General features: G+C 34.8%; 2 protein-coding genes across 3 annotated transcripts in view; one reads left to right on the forward strand and one right to left on the reverse strand.

Moving 5' to 3' along the window:
* The window catches only part of LOC120418405 (uncharacterized), a 79,240-nt gene extending 67,748 nt beyond the window's left edge, over window positions 1-11,492 (forward strand). For both annotated transcript variants that reach the window (XM_039580781.2, XM_052707289.1), the window contains 2 exons: window positions 2,123-2,258; window positions 9,939-11,492. In XM_039580781.2, coding sequence (XP_039436715.1) covers window positions 2,123-2,258; window positions 9,939-10,427 — 625 coding nt within the window. In that variant the 3' untranslated portion in view covers window positions 10,428-11,492. The remainder of the gene's footprint in view (window positions 1-2,122; window positions 2,259-9,938) is intronic.
* Window positions 1-16,871, reverse strand: part of LOC120418404 (uncharacterized) — a 326,864-nt gene that overhangs the window by 262,734 nt on the left and 47,259 nt on the right. The window lies entirely within an intron of this gene.

The following is a 16,871-nucleotide window of genomic DNA, read 5'->3' on the forward strand; positions in this document are numbered from 1 at the left end:
GTATCAAAAAGTGGTCAGAGACAAACATGTAGGAAATTGGACGGGTTTTTTGAAAAAAAAAACACTGAAAGAAAAATACTCGCCACTTTTATGAGATTTTTCAATTTTTAAGTTTGAAAGTGAAATTTTAAGGTGATGTCACGATTTTTTTTCGTTCAAAATTTTTGTGTAATTAGCCTAAAATGTGACAAAAAGACTCACGAAAAATGCAGGATGGTATGTCTCCCATAAAAAAATACAAAAATCATTTACTAAAACTGTTTTTTTGTTTCAATATGACAGACTTGATTTTTCAGTCTCGTAAATATGTTTACCGGAAAGCTCGTCCAATTTCCCATTAGTTTGTCTTTGACAACTTTTTAATTTACTATCCAGGTTTCTACCACACTGAAAAAAATATACTATTTTCAGTTATGAGCAATGTAATTAAGCTTATATCTGTAAGCCCATAAATCCAATTGAAATGCTGTCAAAGACAAACTTATGGGAAATTGGACGAGCTTTCCGGTAAAAATATTTACGAGACTGAAAAATCAAGTCTGTCATATAGAAATTGCCAAAAACCACTAAAAAACCTATTTTTTCAACATTTTTATTTTTAAAACCGCTGTATCTTTACAAGGAATGGACATAGGACAATGGTCAATATGAAGACTTTTATGTAAAATTGTCTGGGGAATCGATTCCCACTGTCGGTTTTTGAAAATTTTGACGTTTAGACCACTTTTCAAAAAAACAGTTTTAGTAAATGATTTTTGTATTTTTTTAGGAGAGACATACCATCCTGCATTTTTCGTGAGTCTTTTTGTCACATTTTAGGCTATTTACACAAAAATTTTGAACGAAAAAAAATCGTGACATCACCTTAAAATTTAACTTTTAAACTTAAAAATTGAAAAATCTCATAAAAGTGGCGTGTATTTTTCTTTCAGTGTATTTTTTTCAGAAAGCCCGTCCAATTTCCTACAAGTTTGTCTTTGACCACTTTTTGATACGATGCAACGGCTTCGAGATACAGTAATTTTTAAATTACAAAATACAAAAATATTTAAATAACTTACGCCCTTCTCAAATGTTATTTTCTAGTACAATTGGCTCCATATACACAAAAATGGCTTATATAGGCCTAGGATAACAAGTCTGGAGTTTTTTTTGAAAAGGTCCTATAAACAAAATTTTCATTTTTTGCTTTTTGGGTGTTTTTGAATACCCCTGACTCAAGGCGGTCCTAAAAACACCCAAAAAGCAAAAATTTGAAATTTTGTTTATAGGACCTTTTCAAAAAAAACTCCAGAAGTCTAAAAAGTTTCATTGAAATCGGAGAGGGTCGGGTACAAAAGTGCCAGAAAAATTCCTGATTTGAGCTGGAATTGCTCTATATACTTCTAGAGTTTTTTTTTTAATAGGTCCTATGAACATATGAAAGACAATTGCTTATAGGACGTTTTCAAAAAAAAAAAGCTCTAGACTTTATGTCTTTTTCTAAAGATGTAAAACAATATTTTAAATTAAATCTTCTTCCAATTTTTTTTTTCAAAAATTAAACCTTTGAAACGATTTGAAAAAAAAAACATTTACCTTTTTTCCTTTTCAAAACTTAATTCCATAATTCTTTTCAATTTAATTATTACTTGAACTAGGATAATGGATCCAGTTTTGGCAATTTTAACAAAACAGTTAGTAGTTACTACAACAAATGCAAAGTGAAGTTTTTTTTCAGAACGAGTCTCTGCCGAGTTGAATAAAAACGACAAGTACTGAAAAAGTAGAGTCTTGCAACGAGTTGCATACAATTTTTATTTGCAATTCTGATGGATGCTTGGAATAATATTTCTAAGTAGAACGTTTTTGAGTTTTTAGTTGAGTTGAGCTAAAATTGCTGCGAACTAGAAGTTATATTCAAATTTTCAAATTTTAAATCTTTAAAATTAAGCGTGAAAAATGATTATGGGCACTTCATTGTAATTTAAAAGATTAAAATCGTGTAAAAAGGACTGTTTGTAATTATAATTTATATATCAGGTCTGCAAATCCAAAAATATAATACTTCAGTTTTTAATTTTAAATTGTTGTAATATTAAATAAATAATGATCCCGATAAATCACCTTTCCCCCCCAAAAGGTACGCCGAGCTGGAGAACGACCCGAAGGCACGCAACCTGGAGACGGCCCTGGAGCAAGCGCTGAAGGAGGCCGTCGACGACGACACCTACCGGACGGTGAAGCGGATGAGCTACTCGAGCAACGCTGCCAGTGAGGTAAGTTTCGAAAGGTGCAGTTGTTGTTGTTGCAAGTTTCGATTAACTCCGCACGGATGGGTTCCCACAGAGTTGCACGGCGGGGGGCGAAAAAGTGCAACACCGATGACAGCAAAGGATTTATGGTCGATTGCGGGGAAGAAAAGTTGGGTTTTCATGGGATGCGATCGAATTTTGGGACGAAAATAGCAAAGGGGGAAATCGGGTTGGCACTCAGCTGTAAACAAAAAGTTTATAATTTCTTATCAAGCGAGAGAAATGGAAAATTGGGGAAAACCCGGTGACAAGGCCGCTGATTGCTTCTTGGAAAAAGTAATTACAACTTTGTCACGAAGCTGTTTCCGTTTTCGGTGATAAAGAGGTGTTTGAAAAGGGTACATTTTTTTTTCGCCGAATTCATACAATTGTTTGGATTGTCACTGGAACCAAAAATCAAAAAAAAAAAATCAAACCATCCACATTAACGACCCCCGGATCTTTTGTGGTCTCTATTGCAAGTTTCTGCTCGAACCTAGGAGTCCGAAGGCTTGAATGGGGAGAGCACCCAAACCTCTTTCTACTCCAAGGAACCTTCCACCCCAGTGTTTGAACTGACGACCTTTGGATTGCAAGTCCAACCGCCGCCAGCGATTCTACCGGAGTAGGCTTGGTTTGGTGTGTTGTTTGTACTTATGGCATGGAGACGACTCCTACACCTGGAATGACTTAACGGCCTAACAACCAAGGCCGGGACCGACATTTTACTTCCTCATCCGATGGAAGGTTGCAGCAGATGGGAATCGAACCCAGAATCATCCGCTTACAAAGCGGACAGCGTAACCATTCGGCCACGCACTGTCACTGGAACCAATTTGAATTTAATTTAGGAATGCGTTTTTTCTCGGAAGAAGATTAATTAGATTAAAAAAAGTTCATTCATAAATTAAGAGTATTTTAATTTTATTTATTTTTTTCATGTTCTAAGGATCTTTGGAATTTTTTTTATCGAATATTGTATTGAGTAAGATTAACATATCAGAATTTTCTCCACATTTTTTTTTAAGAAACGGAACAATCCTTAACACACAATGAAACGACAACTAGTTACTCCTCGAACCACTTAAATTGTACATTCTCAAAAGAGCAGTACCCTGCCTACTCCAAGGAAGCAATTTCCTTCCCAAAGGAACATCATAAATCAAATCGTCTTTCCTGTTTCGCCATCGGACCTCACTGACTTTTGTTAGCTTCCAGCACCAGCAGTACAAATTTCTCCGGAAATGCCCCCAAAGAAAAGCTCGTTCTCCAGCGCACCATTTTCTTGCCATTGTCCAAGTTAGCGAAAAAAAAAGCAGCAACATTTTGGCACGCGTACCGACTCCCTAATGGGGTCTCCTCGCAAGTTCCTCGAATGATCACTCTACTTGACTTTCCCGTAAAAAGGCGAGCCAGGGGCCATTGACCGGGCTTTTGATTGGCAATTTTTGAAAATAAATTGCTCCTGGGAGTACTTCTTAGCTGAGAGGTGATTTGCCGTTTCTGCACACGTCATTGTTCCAATTGTACAAGTTGAGTGACAGCCAGGAGATTGGTCGGGAAGAGCTATTTTTTTTAAAGGCTGAAGTTCCTGGAGATTGTGCAGTTGATATGATTTTGGAACGTATCAAAATAAAATGACCTAGTTCAGCTGCGTTAAATTTGTCTCATCAAAACAATTAAGCTGTTTGCTTCATCAAGCTCTGTCAAGTGATGCCAGTTTTAATAAGCGTAATTGTGAAATCTTCATCACAAAATTGGCCCATCTTTATCAAGCGTTTCTTTATGGTTCATCGTACGGCTGCCAAGGGAGTTAACGCTTAACCCTTGACTGCATTTTTTTTAACTTTTAGAATTTACAAATGTGTTCTCATAGTGTCAATTTAAGACCAAAAAAAAAGTGCTAAAATTACTGACAAAATATTGTCGACATAAGAAATATTGTAGATATAAACATTATAAATTTTCGAGAATTAAAATTTTTAAATCTTTGAAAATTCAAATCTTACAGTTTTGAAATAGTCAAATCTTTTAATCATCAAATCTTCCAGATGATTAAAAGATTTGACCATTTGAATATTGTAAGATTCAAAGTTTAAAAGATTTAAAATTTTTAAGACTCAAAAATTTAAAGATTTGAAGATTTGAAAATTTGAAAATTTGAAGATTTGAAGATTTGAAGATTTGAAGATTTGAAGATTTGAAGATTTGAAGATTTGAAGATTTGAAGATTTGAAGATTTGAAGATTTGAAGATTTGAAGATTTGAAGATTTGAAGATTTGAAGATTTGAAGATTTTAAGATTTAAAGATTTGAAGATTTGAAGATTTGAAGATTTGAAGATTTGAAGATTTGAAAATTTGAAGATTTGAAGATTTGAAGATTTGAAGATTTGAAGATTTTAAGATTTAAAGATTTGAAGATTTGAAGATTTGAAGATTTGAAGATTTGAAGATTTGAAGATTTGAAGATTTGAAGATTTGAAGATTTGAAGATTTGAAGATTTGAAGATTTAAAGATTTGAAAAAAAAATGAAATTTCTTTCAATGTTGAAACCATTTCAATTGAAAAGGTGTTGTTTCTAGAAATTTTTTTTTATTTATTTTTTTATATTAGGGTAATTCTTTACCAACTCACACGAAATCGGGAAAAGTTGCCCCGACCCCTCTTCGATTTGCGTGAAACTTTGTCCTAAGGGGTAACTTTAGTCCCTGATCACGAATCCGAGGTCCGTTTTTTGATATCTCGTGACGGAGGGGCGGTACGACCCCTTCCATTTTTGAACATGCGAAAAAAGAGGTGTTTTTCAATAATTTGCAGCCTGAAACGGTGATGAGATAGAAATTTGGTGTCAAAGGGACTTTTGTGTAAAATTAGACGCCCGATTTGATGGCGTACTCAGAATTCCGAAAAAACGTATTTTTCATCGAAAAAAACACTAAACAAGTTTTAAAAATTCTCCCATTTCTCGTTACTCGACTGTAAACAATTTTGGAACCTGTCATTTTATGGGAAATTTAATGTACTTTTCGAAAATTTACAAAAATTTTGATAAATAGACATAAGGGGTTTGCTTATAAACATCACGAGTTATCGCGATTTTACGAAAAAAAGTTTTGAAAAAGTTACTTTTTGCGTTTCTCTTTGTTTCGTCGTCCGTGTCTGACGCGGGTGACCATGAACGGCCATGATCAACGACGACCAACTTTTTCAAAACTTTTTTTCGTAAAATCGCGATAACTCGTGATGTTTATAAGCAAACCCCTTATGTATATATATCAACATTTTTGTAATTGTCTGCTCTACAACTTTGTAGAACATTGTTACACTCTAAAAAATAACCCAGCAAAGTTATAAAAAACACAAAATTTTAAAATGAAAAATTTTGTTCTAAATGAAAAAATGACCCTTCTGGGACAATGTCGATTCAAAAAGTACATTAAATTTCCCATAAAATGACATGTTCCAAAATTTTTTACAGTCGAGTAACGGAAGATGGGAGAATTTTTAAAACTTTTTTAGTGTTTTTTTTTCGATGAAAAATACGTTTTTTCGGAATTCTGAGTACGCCATCAAATCGGGCGTCTAATTTTACACAAAAGTCCCTTTGACACCAAATTTCTATCTCATCACCGTTTCAGGCTGCAAATTATTGAAAAACACCTCTTTTTTCGCATGTTCAAAAATGGAAGGGGTCGTACCGCCCCTCCGTCACGAGATATCAAAAAACGGACCTCGGATTCGTGATCAGGGACAAAAGTTACCCCTTAGGACAAAGTTTCACGCAAATCGAAGAGGGGTCGGGGCAACTGCTGTGTGAGTTGGCGGAGAATTACCCATTATAAAAGCATTTTTTTGCTTGATAAACCTACAGTCATGCCCCGGTTTTGCAAACCTCGGTTTTGCACTGCCCCGGTTTTGATTCGTTCGGCTGCCTCGGTTAAGCACGGCCAGTGCTTAACTGAAGCACAGAGCTTATGGGATTTTGGCTATATGGGAGACATTGGCTATAATCGTATGAAAAATCATACAAACTTTAAAAAAAATATAGTGTTTTGGAATTGGGATGTCAGCTATCCATTGCAATTATGATTACATGAAAATTTTCACGGAAAAACGATTTTTTCCTGTATTTTGTTATTGCAATATGTTTATATAATTTTTGGGGTATCAAATGATCGGGATTTTTTCATAAATTTCGAGAGTAATAACACAAGTTTTTGAAAACTCCAAAATTTTCACAAAACTACGTTTTTTCGGAAAATACAAAAAAAAAATCAGTTTTTACAATAATGGTATCAAATGATCGGGATTTTTTATACATTTCCAGAGTAATAATACCAATTTTTTTAAAAACATTAAAATTTTCACAAAACCACGAATTTTCGAAAAATACTCAAAATTTTACTTTTTACAATGTAGGTATCAAGTTATCAGGATTTTTTCATACATTTCAAGAATAATAAAACAAGTTTTCAAAATACTAGAATTTTCACAAAACTACGTTTTTTTCAAAAATTACTCGAAATTTCGTTTTTTTACAATATTGGTATCCAATGATCGGGATTTTTTTTATACATTTCTAGAGTAATAACACATTTTTTTTTAAAATTCTCAAACTTTTCTCAAAACTACGTATTTTCGAAAAATACTCAAAATTTCAGTTTCTTACAACATTGGTTTCAAATGATCGGGATTTTATATTAATTTCGAGTGTTTCAAGAGAAGTTTTTGAAAATACTCAAAACATTCACAAAACTATGTTTTTTTTTCGAAAAATACTTAAGTTTTCAGTGGTTTTAATACTAGTTTCAACTGATCTTGATTTTTTCATACATTTAGAAAGTTATAACACAAATTTATGAAAATATCCAAAATTTTCACAAAACTACGTTTTGCGAAAACATAGTCAGTATTGTTGTTATTTGTTAAATTATCGTTATTGCAATATCAAATTATCGGGATTTTTGCATACCTTTCGAAAGAGAGTTTTTGAACATACTGAAAATTTTCACAAAGCTACGTATTTCGAAAAAATACTCAATTGTATTGAACAAACTATTTTTTTTGTATTTTTTCTCGAAAATACGTAGTTTTGTAGAAAAATTTAGTAATTTCAAAAATTTGTGCTGTAACTTTCAAAATGTACGAAAAATCCCAATCATTTGTTACCAATATTGTAAAAAAACTAAAATTTTGAGTATTTTTCGAAAATACGTAGTTTTGTGAAAATTTTGAGTATTTTCATAAATTTGTGGTATAACTTTTTAAATGTACCTATGACAAAATTGCGATCATTTGATACCCATGTTGTAAAACAGTATTTTTTTTCGAAAATACGAATTTTTGTGAAAATTTTGAGTATTTAAAAAAAATTGTGTTAGTTCTCTAGAAATGTATCAAAAAATCCCTAACATTCGATACCAATGTTGTAAAAAACTGAAATTTTTAGTATTTTTCGAGAATACGTAGTTTTGTGAAAAGTTTGAGTACCGTAAACCGGGGTGACTTTGATAGGATTTCAATTTGTTTTTTGGAATATTTCCAACAGGTAAGGTTTTTCTCAAGATTATTATTTTTAAAACATGTACTGGGGTAGACCACACAAAGCCCACGCACTATTTTGGAAAAAAAGTTTTTTCAATAGTGTTTAGAAAAAAGTTACGTTAAAAATTCTTAGTTTTAATTCCGGGGTGACTTTGATAGTCATAGTTTTTCTTGTTAAAATCATATTTAAGATGTTCAAACTATATTTGTACGTTAAATGTACCATCACTAAAGTAGCTGATATAGTTTTTGAGAAAAAAAATCAATGTTCATATTTAGTTAACAAAGTTTATAAGCTTTTTAACAAAATACATAAAATTTTAGGAAAAAATTGTTAAAAAATCGGAATTTTCTCTAATTTTTTTTAAAACTCGTTTTGTTTATAAAATAATTTATTTATATTGCATTTTATACTGAAGTCGAAGCACGAATCACAAGTTTACACATTTTACATGAAATTTGTTCAACTGAAATTGCCTATAAATTTGGAGATTTCTTTTAATTGTGTTTCAAAAACACATATTATTTATTATTTACAAACTTATTAAACCTTCTCCTAGTGGAAAATTGTTCAAAGAATCCGAAAATGCATCCCGTTTTCCGATTCAAAATCATGTTCATTTAGAAAATCATGACACTTTGAGAAGTTTAAAATAATGACTTTCATCAACATTTTCTTAATTATAGTTAACTAACTTTTCAAACTTTTCAAAATTTTATGAAAAGTTCTTCTTGAGGTATTTTGAACATTTCTCTACCACGGCCAGTATGTTTCTAAACCATTCCGTACGTATTTTAATTGTACTCTTGATTTTGCAGAAAAATCTCAAACCTATCAAAGTCACCCCGGCTATCAAAGTCACCCCGGTTTACGGTATTTTCAAAAGTGTGTGTTATTACTCTAGAAATGTATCAAAAAATCCCGATCATTTGATACCACCAATGTTGTAAAAAACTGGAATTTTGAGTATTTTTCGAAAAACGTAGTTTTGTGAAAATTTTGAGTATTTTCAAAAACTTGTGCTTTTATTTCCGAAATGTATGCAAAAATCCCGATCATTTGATACGCATATTGCAATAACAATAATTTCGAGTTTTTTTTTTTTAGAAAAAATAACATTTTCAAAAAACATATTGGTATAGAATAACCAACAAGAGATATTTGTCTTGAGATTCATTTTCTTTATTTTTTGTTATGTTAGTTTGATTATATTTGTAAATATTGAAGAAAAATCTATAAATTTAGCGTCGAAAGTAAACAAGTTTTTAACAAAGTAAGCAATAAAAAAAAGTTCCAAAAACGAAAAATCGAGGGTTTACTCCCGGCTCTCTGGCAAAAGTCCGTTATTTTTCAAAAGCTCGTTTCACCAACGAGCGCTTTCCCAGGCCGGCGAGCCATCACCAGCCAACATAACCATAAAGGCTGATAGTGAGTGACATCTTAAATTTAATATCAGCGCGCGCTTTCTTCGGGACGACAACGACTACGACGACGCTGCCACTCTTGGCACCAGTACAAAGCAGATAAATGCACCACATTATGCATTTTGTGCTGCACTTCTCGGCTCTGGCAGAGGACTATTGTGCATTATTTGTACTAGTTGGCAGACGATTTTTTTTTTTGCCCCGGAGGCCAGACAAATGGCCACTAAATGCACTCATCCGTCGTGATGGCCGCAAAAATGTTGGTGCTTCTTAGCAGACAGGCCAAAGCAACGACAAGGCTGATTAATTTTCTGATTAAACAGCTAACCTTCTGACTTGGTTTGAACTTGGTATGTTCCAATACTCGAATGGCTCAAAATTAGAGCAGCTTGAAATTCTCCGAAACAGAATCAAATTTAGACTTCCCAGTAGTACTTTCAACAACTTTGAATCAAAAGTTTCTCGCTTCACTCCAATGCAATTAAAAGTTTCCAAGTCACTGCCATCGTTTCTAACTCATCCCGGAAGTCATCTGCCCGGTGCTCCGGTTTTCATTAATTGACAAATCTTGTCACCATTTTGAATTCCCTCAAATCTCTGACCCCTCTGAACCGGACTCTTGCTCTCAACTTCCACGAATTAATTAAAACTTCATCACTCTATATCTCTCTCTCTCTCTCTCCCTCCCAACAGATTGCCGAGCGTCTGTTCGGAATCACCGGCGCCGGCGTTGGAGCGTCCGGTTCCGGCTCCGGCCAACCCACGGCCTCATCCATCCGCAACTCGAAGAACACCGCCGACCTGAAGCTGCTGGAAAAGCTCGTGACTTCGCTGATTGATGCGCAGAGTTCCAGCGCGTCTTCCGGTGGCGCGTCCGGAACGTCCAAGATGCAACGTCTGCGGCCGCTCTCGAGGTCGTTCCGGCTGCCGGGATCGCTGAAGAGGAAGGAGGGTGGAGCAGGAGGAGGACAGAGTGGAACTATGCCGACGATTAGGGAGTCGGGTGGAAGTGGCGGAGGTGGTCACAGGACCAATTCCTGGAGTGACCCCAACAGTAACGTGCGTCGGGTGCTGAGTTCGATTGCGAATGCACCGCACCGGTTCAGTCAGTCGCTGGGAACTGGCGGTGGTGATGGGCGGAACGATGAGGAGAGGAGCAATTTGACGCAGAATATTTTGTGAAGTTTTGACTTTGCTTCTACACATTTAATATTTTTTTATGATTTGGTTTGAAAAAGGAAAATGAAAGCAAAATTCATGAGAAGATGGAACCAAAAAAATAATAACTAGCAATTAGATGATGTATGTATGTATGTATGTATGTATGATCCCCATACCCGCAGGCAACTTGGTCCCGAAACACATGTGAGCGCTAGGTGAACAATTCGATCATCTTTTACTCCGTAATCTGTACACCCACGTGCATAAGTTTTTTTGCACGAATTTTAATGCTACAAATACCGGCGCATAGATCAAAATGGTTTCCCGCTTCCCTCCCCAAGCGCCGGAAATTTGCAGCGGGTGTAGGGACACTTTGCATAGACGCCCTTGTTCCCATCACGTCACTGAGGGTATGGAGCGACGAGAAATTAATAAGCATGCCCCCCTAGTCGAACCTTCATTAGAGAAGCAGGCAATCCACAACTCACAGCGAACGACCAAGGGAACACCCTACCGCGTATTTAGTGGAAATTGGCGTAGTTAGTCTTGAGTGGAATGAGTGAGTGTTAGCGTATAAGTGAAAGTTATTTTTTTTTGTACTATAACAAGAACGGGCTCACCAAATTATGTATCTTCAATACCAGCTTCATCTTCAGTATCTTCATTTGATTAACTTGTGATCCGTCGACAAACTTGAAACAGCCAGCGTGTTGATGATATGAATTTTCGCCGAGTGAAAACGTCACCGATGGACCCAATGGTTGTCCGAGGAAACGCACCGGATAACCATCCGCCGATGAGTTGCTGCCAGGAAACGTTTACGTTGAAATCCGGAAAGCAGCTCAATTTTTTGCAAAAGGCTCGGAAAATCCAGAAAGATGTGCTCCTGAAGTCACGCTGGAAACCACCGTCAGGACGCCTTTTCCGCGACTACACCTTTTCCACTGGATTTCAGCAATTTTTCGCACTTTTTGAAATAAAATTGAGGGAGGAAATTGACAGCGAATTTTTTTTCGATCCGCACACACGCGAGGCTTACTTCGATCAATAATAACTAGCAATTAGATGATATTATTTTAAATAAAGATACACTAAAGATGGCTTCAGTTGTTTGTTTTTATTATACAGCGATTCCACGTCAAACCAGCAGGATCTAGATCAAAAGTGCTCCAATTTGGCTTAAAATAAGCATGGGAGTTCTTTGGTCAAAATAATTGAACTCGTAGTTTTTGTTTGGCAATTAGGGTGGTACTATCTGAGATAGGGTGGTTCAAAAAATGGCGTTTTCAAACCATTTTCGCAAAAACAACATTTTTCGAAAAATCATTTCTTCGGAACAGCTAAATCACGCTCGCCAAGATTCAAAAGAGAAGTTATATCAGAGCTATTGATGAAAAATACTTTCTACGTTTAAAAAAAACGCTAAAATAACATTTAGATCAAATCTAGATTTTTTTCAAGTGCACTTTTCTTTTTTCTATTTTTGTCGTATATCAGGAAAGTTCATGATGGACCCTCCTGAATCTGAATATATTATCCTACACGTGTTGATACTTTTTGATAACGATTTTTATTATTCCTTGAAAAGTTATGAAAATCATAATAAATAAATTATTGTCAACCTGGTTGTCAATTCAGCACCTAGAAGGGTACAATTGGCACACGCTTATACCGTTACAGAGCTTTTTGGAGTGATGATTGATTTTCGTTAAAAATTATTAGGGCCAATGATTTTTCATAGCATAAAACAAAATGCGTGGCATGGCAATTACAAAACTTTCAAATTTCACGGAAATTTTAAAATTGATTTTAACTCCAATGGTATTCTTTTTCTTATTTTTCTTACGTTATATGCAACTTGTATACTGATCAAACAAATTTCACCAGAGATTTGAAAATAATATTGCTCTGACTACTTTGCGATTACCTTGATTATACTTTTAAATTACAATATTTCTTGATTATTTTGTGAATAACAAAAAAGTTAACGGGCTGTAATAATAAATTTAAACTTAATTTTCAACTATCCATGTCATTTGATTCAATCAAAAGCAACTTCGCTGGAAATTTTAAATTAATTATCTAAATTTTGTAAATCATTGCTCTGGATGATAGCGTTGAAAAGTTAGATATTAATGCTCGATTTTTATTTTAACTCATATCAAAATTCCTGTTCAAAATGTGTTAGAATTAAAAACATATGCTTTCAATACATTGAAAAACAATTTCTTAATTATTTTTTTTGAATTTCACGGAATTTCACGGTTTTGCTCAAATTTCAAGGCCAAAAGGAAATTTCACGGATTACGCGGCCTCCGTGGAAAGCAGGCTTCACTGAACACAAAGATCTGGTGCGCCGTGGTGCGGTTTTCGTGTCACTCTAGAACCCAAACCGAGCTGTTTATTGTCACACCATAGCAACTGTACCGAAAGCACCTTGGTACACCACCGGTGCACCAAAACTGTATACCAAGATGCAATTCAACAGAATGGTTGATCCAAGTAAACCGGAGGCGACATTGTTTTGATTAGGGTTTGTCAACGATCTTTCACATCTTCGGGGTGGCCTAGTGGTTGTTATTTCCGTCTTTTGATTACGAGGTTCCTGGTTCAATCCTGAGTACAAATGCTTTTTTAGATTTTTATTCAATATTTGTTGTCAAAATTACTGATTATATACATTTAAAAAAAAAACTTCTTCGAACCTGTCAAAGAGTTACAAAATTTAATGGATTTTTGTAGTGGATTAGAGAAAACGTTCCGTATTATGCAGGCATGTGTTAGTGAAAATGACTATTTCAGGATTATATGCACGAGAGTTAGAGTTTATATTTCATGACACTGCGAAATTCTATTCCTAAAGAATTATTCTAAACAAATAAAAAAACATTTAAAAAAATAAAATAATAGCTGTCGAGATTCGAACCAAGAACCTTTAACATAATATTGTAATGCCTTTTTTTTTTCTAAAAAGAACTGATGGCTTCAGATGGCTTGCTTGGCATCTAGAGTTCCAAACTTCTTCCGTGTGGTAGGCGCAGAAACCACGTCAGTTTTGTGTACCCGATCCACACCGCTGTCACACCAAAGTTCGGTTTCGGTGCATGGATCAAGCTACCGAGCTGTGTCAGGTTTGGGTCGTGACGAGAAATGGTGCGCATAGAAAAACCGGTATCATAGCAAACCGTTGTCGCACCCGTCCAAAGGTAAACCTGGTGAAAAGCGATAAATCACTGGTCTTTAAAATGATAGACAACTTCCTTGGAAGACATGTTGGAAATAGAGTCGAAGATGAAATAGAACGAGATAATGTCTTCTTCCAGCTGTCAGGAGATAAGAATTTGTTTTTAAAACACCGATAATCGCTGATATAATAACAGAAATTTTATCAATTTTTTTAATGTTCTCGAAAGCTCCATTTGGTATTAGTTAGATATATTTTTTGCAACAATAAATAAAGTTAAATCTGCCCCTTCAGATTCTGCCCGAAAAATCAGGGGGAGAAAAACATTTTTTTAAAGAAAAATTAAACATTTTTAGTGAAATAGAAGTCTGATCAACTGGAAACAATTTAATGTAAATTTTCATGCCTTCATAATGTTAATAATATTCATGAGATTCCATTGTACAGAACCGCAAAAAAAAAATTGAAGACTTATGATTGCAAAACAACGTTACTACAAAAAAAAAAATGATGGTAATATTCATCAAGGAATTGTGTAATTCATAAATTTTAATCAGGAATTGGTGAATAGGGGAAACATACTCTTTCTCAGCCTATTTCTATTATAGGCTTATCAGCACTTTGATCATGAATTACAGCTTTCATAAAACGTTTTTGACTGAAAGAAATAAATAGCTCAAATAAAAGTGAGCAAGCAACTCTCCATTGTTGATACATCTGAAAATGATGATTTAATAGCGGAAAACGGCAAAAGTGATGAGAATTGGTCGAACGGCTTAGAGTGAATAAAATGGGTATAATTCACCTATTCATCAGTTTTTGATAAATTTTCATAAATGGATCCGAATTTTCTCATATTTCACCGACCAACAAAATTTCTGCACATACTCAACTCGAGGGGAAGCATGCAGTTTGAGGTCCCCAGAAACACGTGCACTTTGATTTTTTTCAAAAATATTTAGACAGGGCTGAATGGTTTTTCTCCAAAGTTTGTATGGAGAATTAGTGCTGTTCACTACATTCACATATTGCATACAATTTTTGCTTGTATGCAACAGCAACAGACCCTAATTCTCCATACAAACTTTGGAGAAAAACCATTCGGCCCTGTCTAAATATTTTTGAAAAATTGCGTGTTTCTGGGGACCCCACACTTCATGCTTCTCCTCTAGTTGAGCCTGCGCAGTCATTTTTGTCAAATTTTGTTGGGCAGTGTTTCTAGTAAAATTAAAAATATTTAAAAAAAATTAACATACTTGGTTTGATTGGTGATTTTTAAAAGTTGATATAAAAATGCGATTTATGAATATTATTTTTACATTTACCATAACTTGAGTTGTAATTCTTCACAATTTGGAAATCTCTCATAAGATCTGGTCGACAAAAAACTAAATTGAATTAATTATTAAATCAGTTTTTAAAATTTTTTAGATAAAAATGTTTTTTTTTTCAATGTACTCTTAAAAGTTTAGCCGGGTCCGGTGGCGCAGTGGTTATCGTGGTAGCCTCTAAACCCCAGTATAGCCTGGGTTCAATCCCAGACGGACCCGGTGGCATTTTTAGAGACGAGATTTGCCTGACCACGCCTTCTATCGGATGGGGAAGTAAAACGTCGGTCCATTAGCGTAAAAGAGGTTTTGGGTGACTCACCACACATAACCTTCGGACGCCTAGAAATGAGTAGAAACTTGCAACAGAGCCCACAAAAGACCCGGGGGTCGTTAAAGTGGATTGCTTTCCTTTTTTTTTTTTTGCTTAAAAGTTTACAATTAATTATTGCGCCTTGCAGCAATTTCTAGAGTTTTGTGTCAATCGTGCTAGGCCTAGATTTTTTTATCACACTGCTTTGCAGGACTGAGAACTGTCAACTTTGCGCACTTTGCACCTCAGTAGAGTGCTGCGGGAAAATTTTCATCACAGTTGGCAAACTGATTTTCCATCACACCATCAAAACAAAGCAAGTGTAATGCATCGACCTCTAACCACAATCTAGTCACCAAGCTGTGGTAACCGAGGCAGTTAAGTCATTGAGATGGTCTGTTAAAGGTTCCTGGTTCGATTCTTGTAGCGAATAATTTTAGGTTTTTTTTGACGGGTTATTTTTTTAAGAGCTCGAGAGCATAATTCTTTCGTCCATCTCGAGCTGTGTTAGCAAAGTTCGTAAGCGGTACCATTCAAACCTCTTCGGCGGCAAAGTTACGGATCGCTCGATACACTTGCTCATCAATAGCGTGTGTGCGTGTCACATTTCCCCACCTAACAGATGAAGCCTTTGTGATTCTATAAATAGAGTCGAATGTCCGCAATAGATCTAATTCCTGGTCGCAGTGGATAGTGGCATCATGGATTGGCTATAAATTTAAAAGAATTCTGGCTAAAACCAATGCTTCGCATTTTGATTTTGATTTTAATTTGATATGTTAATTGAAATTTTCACCCAAAACATTTTAGATAATTATCACATCAGGTCTTATAAATTGTTTTAGTTCATTTTGTTTAGAGTAAATTTTTGGCAGGTTTTGTCAAAAGATAAAAATTATTTTTGCAAATTAACTACAATGAATACTTTAAATATTTTTCAGCCAGAATTTTTCGAGCAGAGTTTCAAGGGTTTCCAGCAAGGCCTCAGACTGGCAAGTAATTAATAATTACTTTGATTTTAAGCTGGTAATTAGATAATTCATTAATTACTTAGTAATTCATGGTAATTAGAGTAATTTTAAGTAATTAATTGGTAATTACAGTAATTTTTGAATAATTAAAGTAATTTTTTTAATTGTGCTTCTTCAACGACACTTTTTGACTTTTATACATGGGTAATTCTCTACCAACTCACACGAAATCGGGAAAAGTTGCCCCGACCCCTCTTCGATTTGCGTGAAACTTTGTCCTAAGGGGTAACTTTTGTCCCTGATCACGAATCCGAGGTCCGTTTTTTGATATCTCGTGACGGAGGGGCGGTACGACCCCTTCCATTTTTGAACATGCAAAAAAAGAGGTGTTTTTCAAAAATTTGCAGCCTGAAACGGTGATGAGATAGAAATTTGGTGTCAAAGGGACTTTTATGTCAAATTAGACGCCCGATTTGATGGCGTACTCAGAATTCCGAAAAAACGTATTTTTCATCGAAAAAAACACTAAAAAAGTTTTAAAAATTCTCCCATTTTCCGTTACTCGACTGTAAAATTTTTGGAACATGTCATTTTATGGGAAATTTAATGTACTTTTCGAATCTACATTGACCCAGAAGGGTCATTTTTTCATTTAGAACAAAATTTTTC

This window comes from Culex pipiens, chromosome 2 (assembly GCF_016801865.2).
Source record: "Culex pipiens pallens isolate TS chromosome 2, TS_CPP_V2, whole genome shotgun sequence".
Lineage (NCBI taxonomy): Eukaryota > Metazoa > Arthropoda > Insecta > Diptera > Culicidae > Culex > Culex pipiens.